This window comes from Mugil cephalus, chromosome 18 (genome assembly GCF_022458985.1).
Source record: "Mugil cephalus isolate CIBA_MC_2020 chromosome 18, CIBA_Mcephalus_1.1, whole genome shotgun sequence".
Lineage (NCBI taxonomy): Eukaryota > Metazoa > Chordata > Actinopteri > Mugiliformes > Mugilidae > Mugil > Mugil cephalus.
The window spans coordinates 11,811,240-11,830,757 of record NC_061787.1 but is presented as its reverse complement, the minus strand read 5'-3'; the positions used below and the strand labels follow the sequence as shown (position 1 = coordinate 11,830,757).

Here is a 19,518-nt window from a genome sequence, read left to right as displayed (position 1 = left end):
GTGAAGTTCACCTTTACACTTCTGGTTTCAAACAAGTCGGGGAGAAAAACAGTGTCTTAATCAATTCACTGATAAAATCTGCAAGTGACAGTTTGTGGATAATTTGCCAGACAGCAAACGGAAAAGTCTTTGTCTCTCAGGTTGTCTGAAAGAAATCGAGAACCAGTTGTTCTGCACGTTGACAGGTGCAGCAACAGAAAGTCTAACTGTATCTTATTAAATCTAAATGTCACAATGTGTAGGTTCATGTCTGTAGAGCTACAAAAGCTTTTTAATTTATAACTCTTCCTGTATTATAAACCTGAAAGAACTAATCATATTCCATTAAAATGAAACTGCATTTTATGGTTTTATAGTTCGGTGTCATTTCAGAAGCAGACGGAGGCAGAAAAGCAGAGAAAAGTATGAGGGAAGACAAAAACTTTGGACACAGCTTTGTTAAAAAAAGGTGGGGCCGTGAAAAAGCCACCGGAGAATAGAGGGGAATTCTGTTTGCTTGTGCTGCGCTACCTTCCCTCTGCAGAGTTTGTGGGAACGAACCGAAATCTGCCTAAAAGACGAGGGAGGAAATAAAGCCTGTATTTGCAGAGGGGAGGGGGGGAAAAAGAAGTTTACAGTTGAATGAAAAACAAATATTTGAACAGATGGAGACATTTTTATGTCGAACCTCTCGCTAACGCGGTATCATAAGCGTCGCACAGGACGGCTCGTTCGGGTTTCACCCTTCGACAGCTTCGCTGAAACACACGGTCGGCGAGAGGAGCAGGAAGGAGGGAGACGGAGAGACGGAGAGACGGACAGGAGGGAGGGAAGAGGAGAGGAAGTCAGATAGAGAGGACGATTTGGGATAACAGTCCCTTGGTATGTATACAAACCGTTGTGAAAGGAAATAAACGGACACACGGAGTAAGAAGCGTCCATGTTGTTGTTGTCGTTTCTACTGTGCGCCTACGCACCGTGCATCATTGTTTACCTTTTGTTTACGCGTGTCTACGTTAGTGTGTGCGGGTCTGACCGTGTGTCTGCTTTCTGGAGGTTTGAAGTGTTTCCAGCAGCAACACCCAGCTAGTCAACATGCGGTCAGCTGCCCGCAACCCCTCCCACTCTCCAAACACCAACAGCCTCATCGCACAAACACACACACACGCATGCACACACACACTGGCCCGGAGTCAAGCAAATAAACTGCAGTGCAGCTCGTCGGGGAGGCTGCAGAGGACTTCACAGACTCGACTCTGACAGAATGCGACGTCTTTTTAAACATGAAAATAACCAAACACGTGGGACGTATTATCTGTCTGGGTTTGTGTGACACTGTGTGCGTTTTTTTTTTTTTTTTTTCATTGATGCTATGAGTGTTTGGAGAGTATGTTGTTCGGGATGATTGTGACCAGCAGTGTCCGTAGCTAGCAACAGAATCAGTGACAAACTCCGCCAAAGCCAAATGCCTAAAACTCTGTTTTATCGTGCTGATGGTTATCAGCACGATAAAACAGCCACTAATCAAGTTAAGATGTTAGCAACATATTGCAATAGAGATAATGTAAAAATGCTCCTGACCTATAGAGCTTTTTATCTGGACCATTTAAAAGTGTCTGCAGACACAGGGGTGTTAAAAACATGTTTCTTTTTAGATATTAGATTTCCAAAATTGCAAAGAGTGTGCTAATACTCCACCGGGGAAATTATGTTACAAATAATTCCACTGTATTTGTCGCCACAATATTATCTATTATTCTTATTCAGGCCAGTAGATCAGAACTTGGACACTGTAAGACTTTATTCAAACATTCACATATTGACTAATGTTTGACACTAGCACCATCTTGTCCAACATTACAGTTAACAGCAATATGTGTTTTAATGCTGAAACTGTAACTCTAAATAGTTAATGCATAGGTCTTCAACATGGGGTCCATAACCCCCAGGAGGTTCGTGGAGGTACTACAGGGGGGTCGCAAAGTCTTTGGTTGATAAGACTTTTTTTTTTTTTTTTTTTTTCCCACAAATTGTAATTTCTTTAAATAAACATTAACATGAATCCGCCATATTTCAGTGAAGGGATAAATGGAGGCAGAACACATTATCCTTCAGACGGCAGCCACACCAACCCTGTCAATCTAAGCCTCCTGTACACATTAAGCCCCGCCCCTATCGCTGCTGAGCCAATCACGAGGCCGCATATTACAGACGCATTGTCAGATTCCCCGCAATTGGCCGAGAGCCTGTTCAGTCTCCAGGTAAAATCCCAGAAGAGAAGCTAACGAAAACATTTTTCAAGGAACCTACGGTTGATGCTAGAAGCATTTGTCCATCTTTATATTTCCATGGTCCATGGTCGCCGCTATTAACAGCTGTTGCCAGCTCAACCCTCTGTGATGTCGGTCATCGTATTTCTGAAGATCCCTCAAGAAAATGATCTTGATTCAACCAGGAGTTGATAGTTGGTGGAATCAGCCGCTAACACTGCAGAGGGCTCTTCCATCTTCAAGAGAAGGCCACTTCTAACGAAAAGCTTTGCCTGGGACATTTGTCTGTTAATTTGTCTCTAAATGTTTGGAGCGTTTCGTCTCTCAACTCCAGTAAACATCAAGTTTGAACTAGACTGTTTTCAAGATAATGTTTACTGGACCAAATTATTTATGTACATCTTATGCTTTACATTATTGTTTCTTCCAAACACATGAGCAAAACATCACAGCTATGCATTTTCTGAGATGATTAAACAATTTATTTAATTTATAATATCTAATTTTCTCAAACCATAATGGAAAACTCTAATCCTTCCGTACGGCTGAAAGAATTCACAGTGATTGCATCGCTGGGATCACGTTTCCCACTCCAAATGTTTATTCTTGATTCATTTTGCTTCGTCGTGGGCTTTTCAGGGAAATTCTTGCCATTCCTGATATCGGCTCCTGACATCCTGCTACCTGTCGGCATCACCGTCAGCGCGGGGTCTCGGCGCCCGCTGAGAGGTAAAGACGGATTTATGAACGGCTGGAAACGAGCCAAGTGACTTCCTGTGGCAGCGGGAGGCGGCTCTCCAGGCGACGCTCGTTAATTCTCCGTCCACCGAACGGCTCTCACGACGCAGGGTTTAATGACACACAAGCGCAATCACACACGGGTTTTTACACGACTGCTTCCAAGCAGAGTCAGATAATCTAAGTTCATAAACTGTGCAACGCTGCCATGCAGGAATGTGCGCTCCCTAAAGGGTTTCCTCTTGCCACAGCAGGGCCCCGTGTGTGTGTGTGTGTGTGTGTGTGCGCTGTTTAATATTTTTAGGCTGAACGAGGCGGGTGTGGATGTGAGGGGGTTAAAGTGGGTGGGGAGGGGGTTGCATGAGGAATGTGACACCACTGGCCAAGAGGGATGATGAGGGACACTTACTGGAATCTCTCGATTTCCCGTTGAGAGGGATTTAAGAGTCAGATTTATCACAAAGAGCTCCCTCCACTCACCCTCCTTTAACCCTGGATGTTTTTACTTATTTATTTATATTTTTTTTACTTTCACCGTCCCCTCACGCCATAATAATTTACTGAAACACACCTGGTAGGGCTTTGGGGCCATTACAAGGCAAACAAACAGCTAATGATGGTTATCATCTCCATTTTCTCTATCGATCTCAGACAGAAAAGGCGGTCGCTTTTAAGGAGAGAGCTCTGAGAAACCCCGCGGTTACTCGAAAAACACAAGAAACATCGCTTTAACGAAAAAAACGCACCTGATTATTTAACATCACGAAAGCTGGTGCGCGTTTGCGTACGTGCAGACGCTGAGTGGTTTAAGAAAAAAAAAAGTGGGATGAGGAGCGTTCCTCCTGCATTCACGCTGGGCTGCAGACGTGAGCAGAATACTGAGAGACTGGAATGACAGGCCGGATGCTCGGAGGAATGCTGAGGCCCTGCCAAGCTAGCAGCACAGACAGCCCCGACTGCCACTCGGCGCAGCAGTGACTTTAAACGGCAAAGTGCAGCGCGACACCGCCTGCCTCCCGGACAACGCGCAAAACAACAACCCCCGTGACACACTGTTTCTGCTCTGTGAAAACTGCCTTTATAAAGCAATCGGTGTGACCGAATTCCTGGCGTTAATGACGTGTTCAAACCAAGACAGACCTATTTCCATCCACAATGGAGAGAATACATTAGAGTAATGGACTGTCAATCCTAATTTGATCCCTATTCACGGGAGCCGCTGAAGAAAAGCTGAGAGCAAATGGTTTTGGAGCTTCTCTTGTCGTGACACCTGAGGTCCCGGGCGACACAGTTAATGCAGCGATTGAATATTCAGACTCACCTCGGCTGCCGTTATCTTCATCCTGGAATAAAAAGAGACAGAGAATTCGTGTTAGTTTACTTCAGTTTCATCAATATGCGTTTTGTATATTCGCACATCGATTGATTTAAATGGACTTGGACATGAATACAGCTCATTTTCAGCCCCATTAAAGAGCCTCCGCTTTCCACAAAATGTTCCACAGCTGCAAAACTTAACATCATCTAAGACAAAGGCCAACTAGGCTGGCGTGAGATGCCTTTGTTTCAGAAATACTGAGAAAGTTCACAGATATTCAGCATGTGACCAGCAGAAAATAAGGCGTTTATTATTTACTTAGTTCAAGCCTCTCAGCATATATAATAACTTGCTATTTTTTCTCATTTTAATGTCATTATCTACAGTTTCAGGCTTTTTAAAACAACAAATGAGTGATGCTATCACACGTTGGCGCGTTTGAGCGTAGATGTGAACACAGCAGAGACTAGGGCGGGTAACGCTACTGATTTCTTGAATCAACCTGATTCACAATCAGATCTAATATGGTTTTGCTTTAATGCAATGCTTTAATTATGTAGTTATGAAAGAGATTTTCACAAAAAACATTGATGTCATTGCCTTCAGAGCTTTGTAGTATTAGCCTAAAAGTTTATCTGTTGCTAAATGTTTAAAATCCAATCGATAGTGATGTAAAAGCAGACACTTTTTGTGCAATATTCCACTGCACGCCAAAAGATGCCTGCGTTTATGTGATAAGAGAAGACAAAATTGTGAGTAGTGGTGAGTAGATGCAGTGAAACTATAAGCATCTTTAGTACAGTATTACCATCAAAACAACTAAACAGAAACACACAAACAGGAGCTGCCAAATCCAAGGTCATGTACAACACTGCAACACAGAACATAAAGTATAAATACTGTAGGAGCACAACAACAACAACCATCACAAATCTACAGTGAAGTCATGAACAGGTGAATAAATGACCCATAGAACTGTTATTTAATGATTCCTATTACAGAAAAAAAAACACTTCATAGCCATGTTTGTGTTTTGTCCACTTCCTCAACACGTAAAGCTTTAACTTCCCCCAGAGCCGGTTAAAATCCACCGTCTCCTGCTTTAATCCACGTCCCCTCATTGACACACATGTTCTCCACGCATCCTTTAAGACTCCCCGCCCTCCCGAGGCTTTCCTTAAGACTCTCCCCGAGCTAACCCCCTCCTAATATCCTCAAACTGCGATTAGTCAACAGCTCCGATCCAAGGCCCGAAAAGTAATTAAAAGAAGAAGCGATGAATGTGCAAGGACTTTTTAAAACTGTCACTTGAGGTTACATAATGGGAGGGCTGGTTAGGGTTTCCCAGAATCACATCTTCTGCCTCTAGACAGTCTAGACCGATTCTTGCAACACAACATTTTATGTTCAGTTGTCTGATTTCTTTCTTGCAGGATCACCGCATCACTGGTTGAGAACTGCGCCGATGCAGGAGGTGAATTTACAGTTTGTATGTTAGAGGACAGACTCCTTCTCAGTTCGCACAGCGGAAGTCAAACTGGAGATAGGAGGAGATAAAACTGGGTCCAGGCTGGACTTAAAAGTGCCCGACACACCACTGTGATACCCAAGAAGACCTGTGGGAGAAACAGTCTATCTCTTTGGTTACACAAATGTCTGAAAATCCTAACTGTCGTGCCACAGTTTCTCTTTCAACATGCGCGGCCGCGGCCAAAAGCTATAAACAGAACGTACTATGCTAACTTTGTAGGAAATCCTTCTGTGCAAACAGAAGGGGTTGTCAAAATACACTTCAGAGAAAAGTAAACCTGACTTATCCTGAATTATCACTTACAAAAACTAATACGAGGGAGGCCACGATAAGCTTTGAGAAAGCCGACTCGGAGCGCCGGCCCACCATTCCCATTAAAGGAGCCCCGCCGCATGCACCCAAAGCCCTTTAGCCTGTGTTAGCATCTGTGCCCATTAGGAGCTGCCCGGAAGCGCTGTACCGTTAGGATTAATACCAGAGGGCAGATTGGCGCTCATGTTATCCAGTGCACGGCTGGCAGAGTTCCCAGGTGGGATGAAACAAGTCAGAAAAAGGCTCTGTACAAAGCTCTGCTGCATATATACACTATACACCTGCTCTAACTAAAACTACATGAGCATATTGACATTATTTGCTGCTGCTAACGTTTTAAATAACCACAGCTGTGTATAGATTACACAATGCAAACTACTAAAATCAGAAGTTAAATCTTAAATATGAGTCTATTTTCAGGGCTGTCAGAGAAATTAATGCAAATTCCCTTCAAGGTACGATTAACACACACACACACACACGTCCTGTTATTATGACCTCGGCTTGACCGTAGTTTGGAGAATAAGGAAGTGATCAAAGCGGCAGTAACAATGCGGAAATGAAGCAGAATGTGAAGGACGGCTGAAGTAAATAATTTTACAGAAATATGCCTAATAGCAGAAGAGGGAAGCAAGGAAAAAACAAAAGAAGAAGAAACAGATAAAGAAACTGCTCGTCTTCTGGATAGAAAGTTTGATTTCAGCTGTCAGTGTCGTCAGATGAGACGTTGATGAGAGCAACACGTACATGAAATATCTCCGTTCCAGCTACATTTAAACAGGTATATTAAAAAATGTGATTAATTTGCCCCTGTCCTTGGAAGTAAAAACCTCTCACATTTATGCAAATAAAAGTGTTTTTAGATTTAAAACCATTCATACACGTATATCTAGTGAAAGTACCGTGGGATTAACCTGCGTTTTCAACCCTGGGAATATCACTGAAGGAAATTTTTTTGAAACAGTTATACAGGATGGAGAAAAAAAATGCTTCCTCCTGTTGTGCAAAGGAAAAACGAAGAGCTGCTCATACTGGAAAGAATTACATCTTCAGGGACATCTGAATTTCTCTCCTCTCCTCGTTTGTTAAGTTTTATCGTAGCTGTGCTCTAAGTTTAGTACAAAATATTTATAAACTTAATACATACGTGAGAGTCTACTGAGCCAGCTCTGTTTATTAAGGGTCGTGTTCAAACTACTTGTGACTGTGTCTTCTCATCGCCACACACAAACCTGATTTCTATTCGGTGTAGACGCTAAAAAGCTAAATGAAGTCACATTTTATGATTACAATCTGAAAAACTGACCCATAGCCATAGTTCCTGGGAGTAGATAGAAGATAAGAAGCATGAACGGAAGGAAAAACTGAATGGATGGGGAAAAAGGCAACGAAACGCTTTTACAGCTTTCAAAGGATTCAATAAATTCTGTCTAATTAAGGTTAAGATGAGTTATTCAGTTGTGCATCTCAGTCTGATAAATCTATTTCATCTGTATTTATGAATGAAAATCTATTTTAATTTATTACTGACAAACCTTCCTGGGCTCAGTTCATTCAATTTGGAAGCAAACAACATTTAGAAATGTTTGATGCCTCGACAAACCTTCAAGCCCAAATTGAATAACTTGGCGTGAAGGCTCTTTTTAATGTGATACATGTTATACACTATATGTCTCAGCGTCATCAGAGGGGAGAGAGACTACGCTGGCATCACCTTGAGTGAGTTGTGGACGGCAGACTCGGGCGGGTAGACGATGAAGTGTCGCAGCGTGAAGCCGAAGCCCTGGGAGGTCCGGCGCAGGTGAAGCGTCTTGGGCCCGGGCCAGGAGAAAGGCTCCTCCTCGGCCCCAGGAGAAGCCGTGGCCTCGCTCTGATCGCGCCCATCCTTCTGCTTGGCCTGAAAACGAGACAGACAAACAGAAGTTTGAGTTTTATCCTTCAGAACAAGACACCAGACAGGAAAGGGTTTTTAAAATGTTGACACAAATTAATGAAGGTATAAACCAGTAAATCAGTTTCTTCCTTTTGTTTTTCGGTTTACTGCTTGATACCTGCGTGTTCTGCTGTTTTCTCATCCCGCATTTACTCGTTCACGTTTTCTGGTGTTTCTGTTCAGCTCCTCATGCTTCCTTGTTTTCTGAGTTTTATCTACTAAACTGCCTCACACTGCAGTGCCTTTTCTCACCTCATCATCCGGTCCATGATTTTATGGTCTTTACCTCCTGGCTGCACATTATAACAGCTATAAAGCTCTTGTGGACAGACTTTTCAATTTTCCGTGGATTAATTATACCGACTGATCAGTGAGCATTATTTATTCTAATCAGCAAATGGGCTCAAGGCCCGGACACAAAACCTCAAGGAGCTACCAGCAGTAAAAGGTTGTCTGTGATGTAGCCTCAAGTCACCTGTGTCTGGACCAAACGTTGTACTTGAACACACCACAAAGGCCACAGCCAGAAACCAGAAGAGCTACACTAAGCTAGGAGGCCAAGAAGAGGTGCAGAGCGTCTCCTAAATCACGCTAACCAGTTGGTCTACAGTTTATTTATGCTGTGGATTTTATGATCATGAATTGGCTCAAAAGCCACCAACAGGAGTCCAACTAGTGCCAGCGCTGCCAAGCCACAAAAACTAGGGTGACCAACCCTCAACAAAACAGACAAAAGGTCGATCATCAGCTTGGTGTGTCGTCAACCTCTCATATTTCTATTTATTTCAAAGACGTTTAGGGATATGTGAGTAGAAAGTCAGAGAGGAACACTACAAGTCTGGGAAAAAATACACAGTTCATTGTTGCATTGTGTAACAGACGCATTTTCCTCAATCTTAATCCTTAAATCACCTGAAATCTATGTTTTTGTCCCACGGGGAGGTCGTTGTCAGAGCGACCTGACCACACCACCTCCATTTCCATGTGAGAACAAACTCAAAAGCCAGAAAAGTGCAGTCACTCCACTGACATCAGCCCCTGGTAACTTTGTAAAGTAAAAGTGGTTTTGCTTTGCAGAAACAAAGGAAAGTTTGTTTTCAGAGATTAAACAGCCCCCGGCTACGCGAAGATCTTATTCATCAGCTTGATTTAAAAACACAAGAAATCTCTTGTTGGACTCACAGAGGAGCAGGTTGTTTCAGATGAATAACAAGGTGTCGGTTTGTGGTTTCAGACGAAGACAGAGTCAACAAGAGGCTCCATTGTTGGTTTGTGCGTTTCGGTGTTTCGTTATGAAAGATTACTGCATAAATAATTGCCGCTGGCCCTGTTCTTGCTATCTGCCAATCGCAAAAACTGATACAATCACAGAGGATGATTTCAAATTTAAACATCAGTAACACAATATCAGTGAGAAGTACTTAGAAAAAACAAACAAACTAAATGTATATCTAACCTCAAATATTTCCACCACAATCTAAACGATTATTTCGCTGATTCCGGATCTACTCTTAATCTCAAAGACCCTCTTCAGACCTGGTATTAAGGGAAGACGTGACTCAGTATGTGTGTTGACAACTAGAATTTAAATGCATCTCAAGTGACCTGACCCTTGTGATCTGATCACAGTTTTGTGCTTCTTATGCAAATAACAGGTTTCAGTGGAATAGAATATTGTGAAAACAGATGCTGGCTTTAATGGATCGTTACTGTCGTTTTCAGAACCACAAACAATTTATTAGGTGAGCAAACAGCCATGGTGACAAGATAGAAAGCGTTGAATAAAAGCACAAGGTTATTAATTCACCATAGACCCATATAAAGACGTTGTGAGTCTGTCAATGACAAACTACGAAAAGGATTGTTGTCACACGTTCAGATCATCTCCAAATGCATCTTGGGTGTGTTTACACTTGTATTTAAAGCCGGCCACTTGTAATCAGATCATATAGGCCACGTGTAAACACCAGGTCTGTACAGGGTCATACATTTTGTTTCCCAGAGATCAAAATGTTATGTAACTCCGAATTCAACAACAGTGAAAACCTCAAAATTATTTAGTTGACGGCTACAAGAGTGGAAACGGTTGCTTTGTCTCATCTGGTGATCATTTGTTGTGTTTTTTTTTTTTTTTCTCTCTAAATGAATGAGACATAACTTCACTTATCCAAGAGCTAGTCAGTTGGGTAGGTGATGGGTCAATGCTGTTAAATGTGCACACGCAGACCTTCTCCATGTCTCCATGTGTGTTTTCAGACCGTGTGTGTTTACTTTAAGCTGGCCACTTGTGATCAGATCCTTCAACATGTGTCAACTCCAAGTCTGGACAAGTTCATTCACTTGTTTCAAAATATCTCAAAACTCCATCAGGGGTTAAATGAAAATCTCCTCTAGTGCTGTGCCCTGTCAGAACATCAACATTTGTAATGGGAAAACTTGTAAATGTGGTAAATATAAACAGTTACGTTCAGTTGTGGTTATCGTCACAGTATCTGCCAAAATATTCAACATTGTCCTCATAAGCTTCATTTGTGCTGCCCCCTGCTCCCTGCATCCATACATATGGCTTAGGTTACTGCGCATTTGGGGCTTTTTGCAGGGCTATTTGGCGTGTTTGCATGATGACAGACTTTATCCTCTACATTCCTACTGTGACTAACGCAGGATAAAAAAACACCCTTAAAACGCTGGCGGCTGTCGCGTTACGTAACGTTTTACGTTCATGCCAGCGTAACGCAACACATGCCCACCAGCCACCAGCAGCAAAACTCCCATTTCAGATGTTCCGCAACAAACAGGTGTTTACACTGGCTGTGCCTCAAATAGCACCTGTAGCGAAGCCGACAACACAGTGAGTCAGTGGAGTCCTGTTAGTACAGGTGGTCAAGATCAAGGTCTTTCGGAAACTAAAAACTGTTATTTCAGTAAACAGAAATCTCGAGGTTCAAGTATCCGAATTATCCTGAATACGTCACAACTTGGGTGATTCTGGGAAATCATAGTTTCACTCTTACATTCTACGAAACCAAAATTCCCCTTGACGTAAAATGGTGAAATGTTCTCTAACTTTTAATCACAGCCACCGCTTATTGTCCCATCGCTAATCCTTCCTGCTGCTGGGAGCTGTCGGAGCAGAGCGACTCCAATCACATCTATCACCGAGGCAATGACGGAGCTGAACCAGCCGCACCGCAGGGCGCACGTCAGCGGTTATTGCCAACACTCGCGTAGCGGCTCCGGCCTACGAGAGGCTGCCAAGAGTGTCGGCCTCAACCCCGATCTCTCTGCAGGCTCTTCTCCTACCAAAATACATCTTAGGTATGGGTCCAAAACAAAGACAGTCTCCCCACCGCCGCCACTACTACCCTTTCGCTTTTCTTTCCACACCTCTCGTCTGCCTGCCGGGGAGCTGCAGATGTAGAGGTCTCCAGGGAACAGGGTTGGGTGTGGTCGATGGTATGACTGGTGAAATCACCACCAATACCCAGCGGAGCTGGAAGCGAGCCACGGTCCGTAATGTAACTGAGAGGAGGGGAAGGAGCTGACGCAGTGCAACTCAGCTGTTTGTTTTGATATGACTTTATGCTTAAAATTTAATGTCCCGTTATGCAATAGCTAAACCTTGTTGAATTATACAGCAAGGGAAGCAGCACTGAAGCACAGAGTGAAAGGAAAATACAGCTTCCCACAATGCCTTGTATAGATTTGCCATATTTTAATGGTACAATACAGTAAATCTGCTTCGAACAAGGTCACACAATTACCTGGTAAATATCCCCCAATTATGCATGCAATCTGTTCATAACAGACTCCATTGAGGGTTTGATGTGCGTGTTGCCATATGGTGCCGTAGCCTGCAGGATGGGTCATTTGCATCCCTATTGCTGCTTGTATACAAGATGAGTTTGACTGAATTTGAATGGCATTACTTGTGGACTGACTATTTATTTAAGTCTGTGAGTCACCCCTAGGTTACCACTTTCTCTTTAGAAAACCACTCTCTCCCCAAAGCTTTACCATTAGTCACCCTCATTCACTTTATCATAGGAAAATGTGGCTTACATTCCTAAGTTGGGCCCAGCTGACCGAGCTTTGGTCCACTCAGAAAATAAAGCCTGGCTGTTGTCACAGATTTAGTTCAGAAGAAATCCTGAAAATATGAGACCCGGCCCGATACACACAGCTGGAACAAAAAACAATGCAAAAGTGTCGCTCTGAAACCACCGTAGGGACCAATAACAATAAACGAAACCTAAACCAAATACACTCAGACACGCTCACGTTACAAAAGATATCGGTCAGTGAAAGAGGACTACCCTGCTGCTGGAGAGCAGGATGACGCACACAAAATTCCTCAGACAGCACAACAAAGTGTAGCCGCCCCTAACCTCTCCTCCCCTCTCAGATGCTTCCCATGTAAACCTATATGCCTCTGCCAGATACTGATATCTGCTCTACATATATTTGTTTTAAGGGAGTCAGGGTATCCCAGAAAGCCTTGAAAACCGTTAACATAACTCGGCTCCTTTGCAACGTCAAAGCGCAAGGATGCTCTCCACGTCCGTGCAGAACTACTGTCCTCTTCTTACCCGAGAACGGACGCAGTTCTTCCTGGAGGCTTCTCGAAGCCGAGCCCAGGACACGCTGCGGTTGGGGCTGGTGAGTCCCAGCTCCACTTCACCCCAGTAGGCTCTGGCCAAGAGCTGGAACCAAAGGCAGTAGGGCTCTGACAGGCAGCCGTCCACCCCGGCCAGACGAGCCCAGGGACAACCTCCGGATGAAGGGGATGGAGAGAGGGAGCAGCACCCCTCTGCGCTCACGTCCACATCCCGCAGGTCGGGGTGGTCCTTCAGAGGAACCGGTTTACAGCCTGCAGGTAGCCCGTTCCTCTGGGCCAGCATGGCATAGCCAAGTCTGAGGTGATACGTCCAAACAGCAGAACCGATCCACGAAGAGGCGCCTCTGTTTCTGTTTTCGGTTTTACGCCGCCTTTTCTCCTGGATAGTCTACTCCGAGTTTCCAGCGAAGTCCATTTTACTCCCTCTTCCTTCCCCTCTCTGCCTTGGACTGTCTGCTCTGGTCTCAGTTCGGAGAAACAGGGCTGTTCCTCTGGGCGTCCCACAGACACATGATGTTTCCACTCAGCCGAGAGGAGAGCAGAGAGGCTGAAAGCACTGCAGAGAGCCCGGGCCGACTGGCTGACGCACCCACCCACTCACCACACAAAACTCCCTCTGAAGTATGCACACACACACACACACACACACACACACCAGGCGGCCAGAAGTGAATTCTCTTCCTTTCCTGTCTCCTTCATCTCACTCTCCTGTTCCGCTGCCAAATTTAAAAAGTTCTAGTAGTTGTACGCTTGCCAGCACGCGCATGCACTTACAGCACCCGGGCCAATCAATAACTCATGAGAACAAATGAAAGCCAAGTGGGACTAGCGCAGGTGAGGGCGCGTACAGGGACTGTGAAATCTATAAGGCGCAAAAATGTACAGCCGATCCGCCCACCTTTGCATGCCTGCAGCTCATCTGGTAGCTACAAAGGACAGATGTCTGGGTGGCACACATGGTGGTCAGAGGGAAAACCGGGTACGGAGTTGCGTAAACAAGTTACATCAGGATGACTAAATCAAATATGTAACATGTATGGGGAGTTATGTTTCAGTTAGCTAACGATGTAGCGAAAAGGAGATGCATTATAAAAACAAGTGCTGGACCGAGGTTGGTGCATTTTAAAGGATCATTTTGGGATCGACGTCTTTCGGTGGGTCTGTGTCTGTGTCGCTAAATTGTTTAAAATGATCTCAATCTAAAGGCGCGGGCACATCAAACCGACGTCAAACATTAAAGGACTACTGTGAACCAGCTGTAACGCTCCTTCAAGCCATCTGTGTCCGAATCAAAAAGTTTGCACTTGAACATACCACAAAGACTCCAGCCAACATCCAGCTGGTGCGTATGTTCCGCTACCGTGTGGGTCACGCAAATTAATTAAGTTGGCTTTCCCTGTTTTAGATACACAACCGTCCTCTATAGGTCAGCAAACAAAACACAGTGAAACTGGTGAAACGTTACAGGATGTACACCAATCAGCCACAACATTAAAACCAGACGGGAGGGAAGGGGAGTGAATAAATTGACCATCGTTTGACAATTCAATGTTCTGCTGGGAAATGTTTGGATCTGATGTTCACGAGGGTGTTTCTTAGACATCTAGACCAGATCAGGCAATGACAGCAGCCACCCCCAGAGGGATGCAGCCTCACACAGGCGCACACACAAAAACGGTTTAGGAACAACTAAAAAAACATGATCAACAGCACAAGGTGTTGACCTGGCCTCCAAATTCACCAGATCTCAAACTGATTAAGTATCTGTGGGATGCACTGGACTAAGCCTGTTCGATAGAGGTTCCTCTCCTCAACCTATAGGACCATTCTCCATCCATTCTCTGATGAGTCACAAGTGTCTTGGAGGAAGGTGGTCATAATGTTACGCTTGATTAGTGTATATTGTCCTAAAAAAGACTTCTAGTTTGGAAGATTTGCATCAGATAACACCTCATATCTTAACGTGCTTGAAAAGACTGACTAAGTCTTCAGGTCTTGAAGTATTGCAAATCATTGAGAACATTTGTATGCGTCTTTAACACAAATAAAAACAATAAAAAAAATAGACAAAAACAATCCCCTCATGAACACATTTTGAGGTTTTATGTTTCTTCCCTCACTTGACGTCGTGTTGCGTGCAGGTTCTGCCATTTCCAGCTTTTCAAAGTGTCTGCAGACACCAACACGGCTTACGTGAGTGAGGCCGGAAAGGTGATACAATAACTACTAAGTACATGCGATCCCTCTAAACCCAAAGTGTGTCCCTTAATAACAGCAGTGACCTTGAGGATGTCAGTGATACCCTACCAATTTGTTCTGAGTTATAGCCTCAGCAAAGTGGAAATCTAAACTCTGCAATCCACCTGCGAACATCTACAAGGGAATACCTCATGAATCCTTTAAGGCAAACAAACTCCACGCCGGCCAGGCAACCGCCTTTATTTTTAGGAGATGGTTGGGAACAGGACGGGGAGAAAGAGACGGAACCGAAACACCAATTTAATAATTAATCACATTTTCATCTGAGAGCTCTCTGCAGCATTTGTGCCGCTCCAAGTGCAACCTCGGGACTCTGCGCTGCTATGTAGACCGTCACTAAACGCTGAACAAGCCTGTGTTATGCTGCTTGGATCAGTCTCCGCCAGGATCATTTATTTAGCAGTGAATTAATGTCAGTTAACAGTCAGTCTGGACGGGCGAGTCTGTTTAAAAGGCGTAAATGTCAATACGGGTTTATTTTGATTCTGGGGGAATATTTGCCATCCGAGGCGGCAGCGGCCGTGGAAATGAAATCAGGAACCACGTCGAGTAATGTTCCCTCTCAGCGTTGGGTTATGAGCGTCTCCTTACCACATTCACTCGGCTCAAGATAGCATGCGGTGCTCGGTATGGAAAAGACGGCAGAAATAGAAGTAGGCAGCTGAGGCACTCGACTTGTGGAAGCAAGAAGAAGGATTAAGTCGCACAAGAATGGCTGCACACACACATATATATAATATATATATGTATATGAGGAGCATACAGTCTGTTACATAGACACGTTACTTCCATGTAATGAATTGTTGTTAATCTGAATCGCATGATAAGGAAAAATGGAATTCCTGTTGGCTAGGATTTGTATTTGGTGGCATGAAAACACAAAAAGAAAACTAGACGCGCCACCCACGAATATTATCCCGTTACCGCGGTAACAAGCCGCAGCACAACAATGTCGTCCACTGATCTGGGGTGTTCTCCGTGGGTGCCCGTGTGATTTCATGGTTTTCGAGTGTGTCTGTGTTTATGTTCGGATCAGCAAATAGCGCTGAGGAGTCCGTGAGTCCACCTCACTTCCTCCGACTTCCTTTGATGAGGCTGATGATGGGCCAGATGGTTGCCACGGCTGGATGTGAAAATACAAAGCAAAAGCGAAAACAAGGGTTTGTGTGTTTGTTTTTTGATTCAGATTTGTCTGTTTAACCAGCCGTAAAATTGAGTCCGCGTTCAAGCTCTGGGGAGAAACTCGTACAACTTCAAGGATAATTTAGTCTTCTCTGGTTTTATAGATGAGGAGTGATCTTGGATACCCCCACGCCTAAATTGTTTGTGCTCCTTTAAATTAAATAACGTTGACCGTGTGGCGCAACTTTTCCTGATTAAAAATGCAGACATTTGATAATCCATCTATAAAACTTACCTCTAAAGGAGCACACTAGGTTATAAACCATCAAATTAACTGGTTGCCACAAGTTGCGTTCACACTTTTCCAATTCAAAGAGATCTTGCCTGGAGAGCTTGACTCATAAAATCCTCAGATCAGTTTTATTTATTTTTCTTTTCTTAACATGTAATTTCCTCCATTGTCTCGTTAGAAATCTCACTGCGGTGTCGCAAGACTCATTTCGCAAGACAAATCTTGTTAGACTGCTCAACGTGATTAGTCCATATGTAGGAAGCTTCGGGACTGAAAGCTGATTGGACTTTTAAAAAAAAGTATAACAGAGAAGAGCTTGACAGAAGCCATATCGTTAGCCTAATAGTCATTTTTTATCAATGAAAATACCAAATTGTTTGCTCAAAATTCATTTTTTTCTTGTTTTCTGACAAATATTCAAATATGATATAGGCAACTTTGCTATTGGGCTGAAATAAAAGATGGTGTTACCATAAAGGCTTTTACCAATACTACTTAGTAATTACTCAGGACGCATAGTGTTCACACAACCAAATGAATGAGGGTATATACGACCCAGCCCACCTCCAGATGTGGTCAGAGATTGGATCTCTCAAATAGGATGTCAATGTATTCTAATGGTGTTCACGTCCTGTCTTTCACAGGCCCCTTGCGATTGGATTGTCTACAATGAATCTTAATGGAAGGTCTTATATATGCCTAACTATTGCGCTTGAAATGAATTCTTAAATACATTCATGACGGTTGTAAACTTTAAAGTCTTTAATTCATCTTTGTGTTTGGGTTAGTTTATGGATACTTTGTGACCTGGACATGCAAAGATAGGTCCAATTTATTAAGTTTGATAAAATGATATATTTTTAAACATGTGAAACTGTCCACTTTCTTCCAGTCCAAAGTCCTCAACAATTGAAGAGCCCAAAGTTTACCTTGATATAAAGCAGAGAAAAGAAGAAACGCTAGGGCTAATGGGATTCTGGCCACGTACAAACACACAATAAAACAGCTCTTTAACACCAGCTAGGAAAACCCTTTGAAGAAATTTACGAGACGACACCTAGGCGTAAATTATAAGCAACGTGGTCCGTCCAAGAAAAGCAGCTCCGACCAATAATACCAGCGTGGACCGGCTGATGAAATGAATTCGAGCGTGGTCGCGGACGCTTGTGAAATTCTACCAGTGGTTGTGGAGGGTGGTACTCGCCGCACTCGTTGGATGTTCTTGCGCTCGCACAGTGCAGTTTGTTCTTGGACTCCCCCTCCTGATAATTCTGCAAATGGCCTTGTGGCTTCACGCAACATTACCAGAGCAGCCAAAGACAACTTAGAGACCGCGGATGTGGTGAAATAAAGACATGGATGGAGAAATCGACAAGCTTTTTAGAGACTGGTGTGGGATTTTTAAGACCACTCGTGAGCTGAAATTAGTGCCGTGCGAGTCCAAGGAGCTGGAGCTGCTCTATGTTTCGCATTCAAAGCAGCACGTCACAGAAATATCCCCAAAGTCCAAAATCTCACAGCCAAATTTGTGTTCCCTCAGTTGTGAAACTCGTTTCAGATGTTTACATTTCTGGAGGACACAACACAATGAAAACCAGGTTGTTGTGCGATGCCGTTTCATTTTAATCCACTCAAATCTTGGAGTCCAGGATTTATTAGATGATTATCTGCAACTCTGATTTGTGTAACAAAAGCAAAAAAAGGGCCTGTGGTCTGTAAGCAGCTGACAGGATTTCTGGACGGGGATTAAAGACACAAGGCACCGACAGGGCTCCAAAAACTACAATAAGTAATTCCGAAGTCTCCGATTGGTGCTCGTGTGTGACCGACTCTGTGTATCCACGGCTGTGAATGTGTGTTTTTTTGTGCGTCTGTGTGTGGTGCCGAGAGCAAGAAGAAAAGAGAAAGTCTTGCAGGAGGATTAGGCTCGATTCAGGGGAGGCTTTTCAGGACTCCTGGCGGGTGTAAGATCTAATCTGGACATGCTGCATCTGGGCTCCGCGAGGTATGGCTTACTGTAACAAAGGACTGGCTAATGAGGGCCAGGGGACAGACTGCTCTCACTGTTCGCCCACACTGCTGCACACCCATAAAGCCCGTCTTCATACAGCCCGCAGGGGGGTTACGAACCCGGTGATCGACTACTGTGGGGACGCTACAGACTGTAGTAGCTGACCAGGAAGATCCCATGGCAGACTAATCTTGTTTTAGGCTCAGATAAGTGAGTGAGTAAGAGGCGATGCGCGAGTCAGTTATTGTGTATGAGGACCTGTAATATAATTTTACTGCACTCTGGTCTGTGAATCAACAGGGAGGAGGGAAGGGAAGGGGAAGAAACTGTGAAAGAGGAAAAAGCCAGGAGCAGTTTGCAGTCGGAAATATTATAAACAGGGAAGAAAGTACAAAAATCTGAAACGGGCAGGGTGGAAATGTTTAACACTTGTGGTGTGTTCAAGTGCAAAATGTTGGTTCGGACACAGTCAACGTTAAGCAACGTCAGAGTCTGTGTTGGAGGTAGTTGTTTGATTTCAGTTTGTTCATACCTTTAAGACAAAGAGTAATCTGTCAAACCAGTAAGTTAACAAAATTATTACATTATTACTATAGAAACATTTGATGTTTACAGATTGAAACATGAGGTTGTGCGGTTTTTACCACAAAAGCTGTCACTTAATTGTGCATCCTCTCTATCCTGCTAAAGTTTCCAATCAAAACTAAACTAAATATTCAATAATCTCCACACCTTAAATATTACTATTTGATGCGTTTCTCTATCTTATATGATAGGAAACTTAACATATTGGTGGTCCCCAATAACCCAAAAACAAGCAGTCTGGACAAGTCATCTCGAGGACTTAGGAGCCAGTTTTGTCATATAAACCAAATCATTAACAGAACGAAGTGCTTCCAATAGATGTTGGTGTACATTTTCACTGGAGAAAACAGAGCGCAGCCACAACCTTTGAAATATGTAGGATGTAGAGCGGCTGTGACTGCACACACATTTGAATTTAATTTTCAAGCTACAAAACGTCTCAAAGATTCAAATCCACGAAACAATACAACAGCTGCCTTTTCCCATGCATGCTTTGGTTGTGAGGACGAAAGCTGGCACCGGCTCGCTTTTCATTTTAAGAAGTAACCAA

The 19,518-nt window shown here is 43.7% G+C and overlaps 1 protein-coding gene across 5 annotated transcripts in view; it reads right to left on the bottom strand.

The window, feature by feature from the left end:
* Positions 1–19,518, bottom strand: part of LOC125024392 (rho GTPase-activating protein 21-like) — a 78,309-nt gene that overhangs the window by 29,342 nt on the left and 29,449 nt on the right. For 3 of the 5 annotated variants that reach the window (XM_047612122.1, XM_047612124.1, XM_047612123.1), the window contains exons 1-3: positions 12,671–13,275; positions 7,863–8,045; positions 4,309–4,330 (exon numbers count right to left, since the gene is read on the bottom strand). In XM_047612122.1, coding sequence (XP_047468078.1) covers positions 4,309–4,330; positions 7,863–8,045; positions 12,671–12,982 — 517 coding nt within the window. In that variant the 5' untranslated portion in view covers positions 12,983–13,275. Of the gene's footprint in view, positions 1–4,308; positions 4,331–7,862; positions 8,046–12,670; positions 13,276–19,518 lie in introns of those variants that run through there. The other 2 variants (XM_047612125.1, XM_047612126.1) reach the window with 1 other exon arrangement.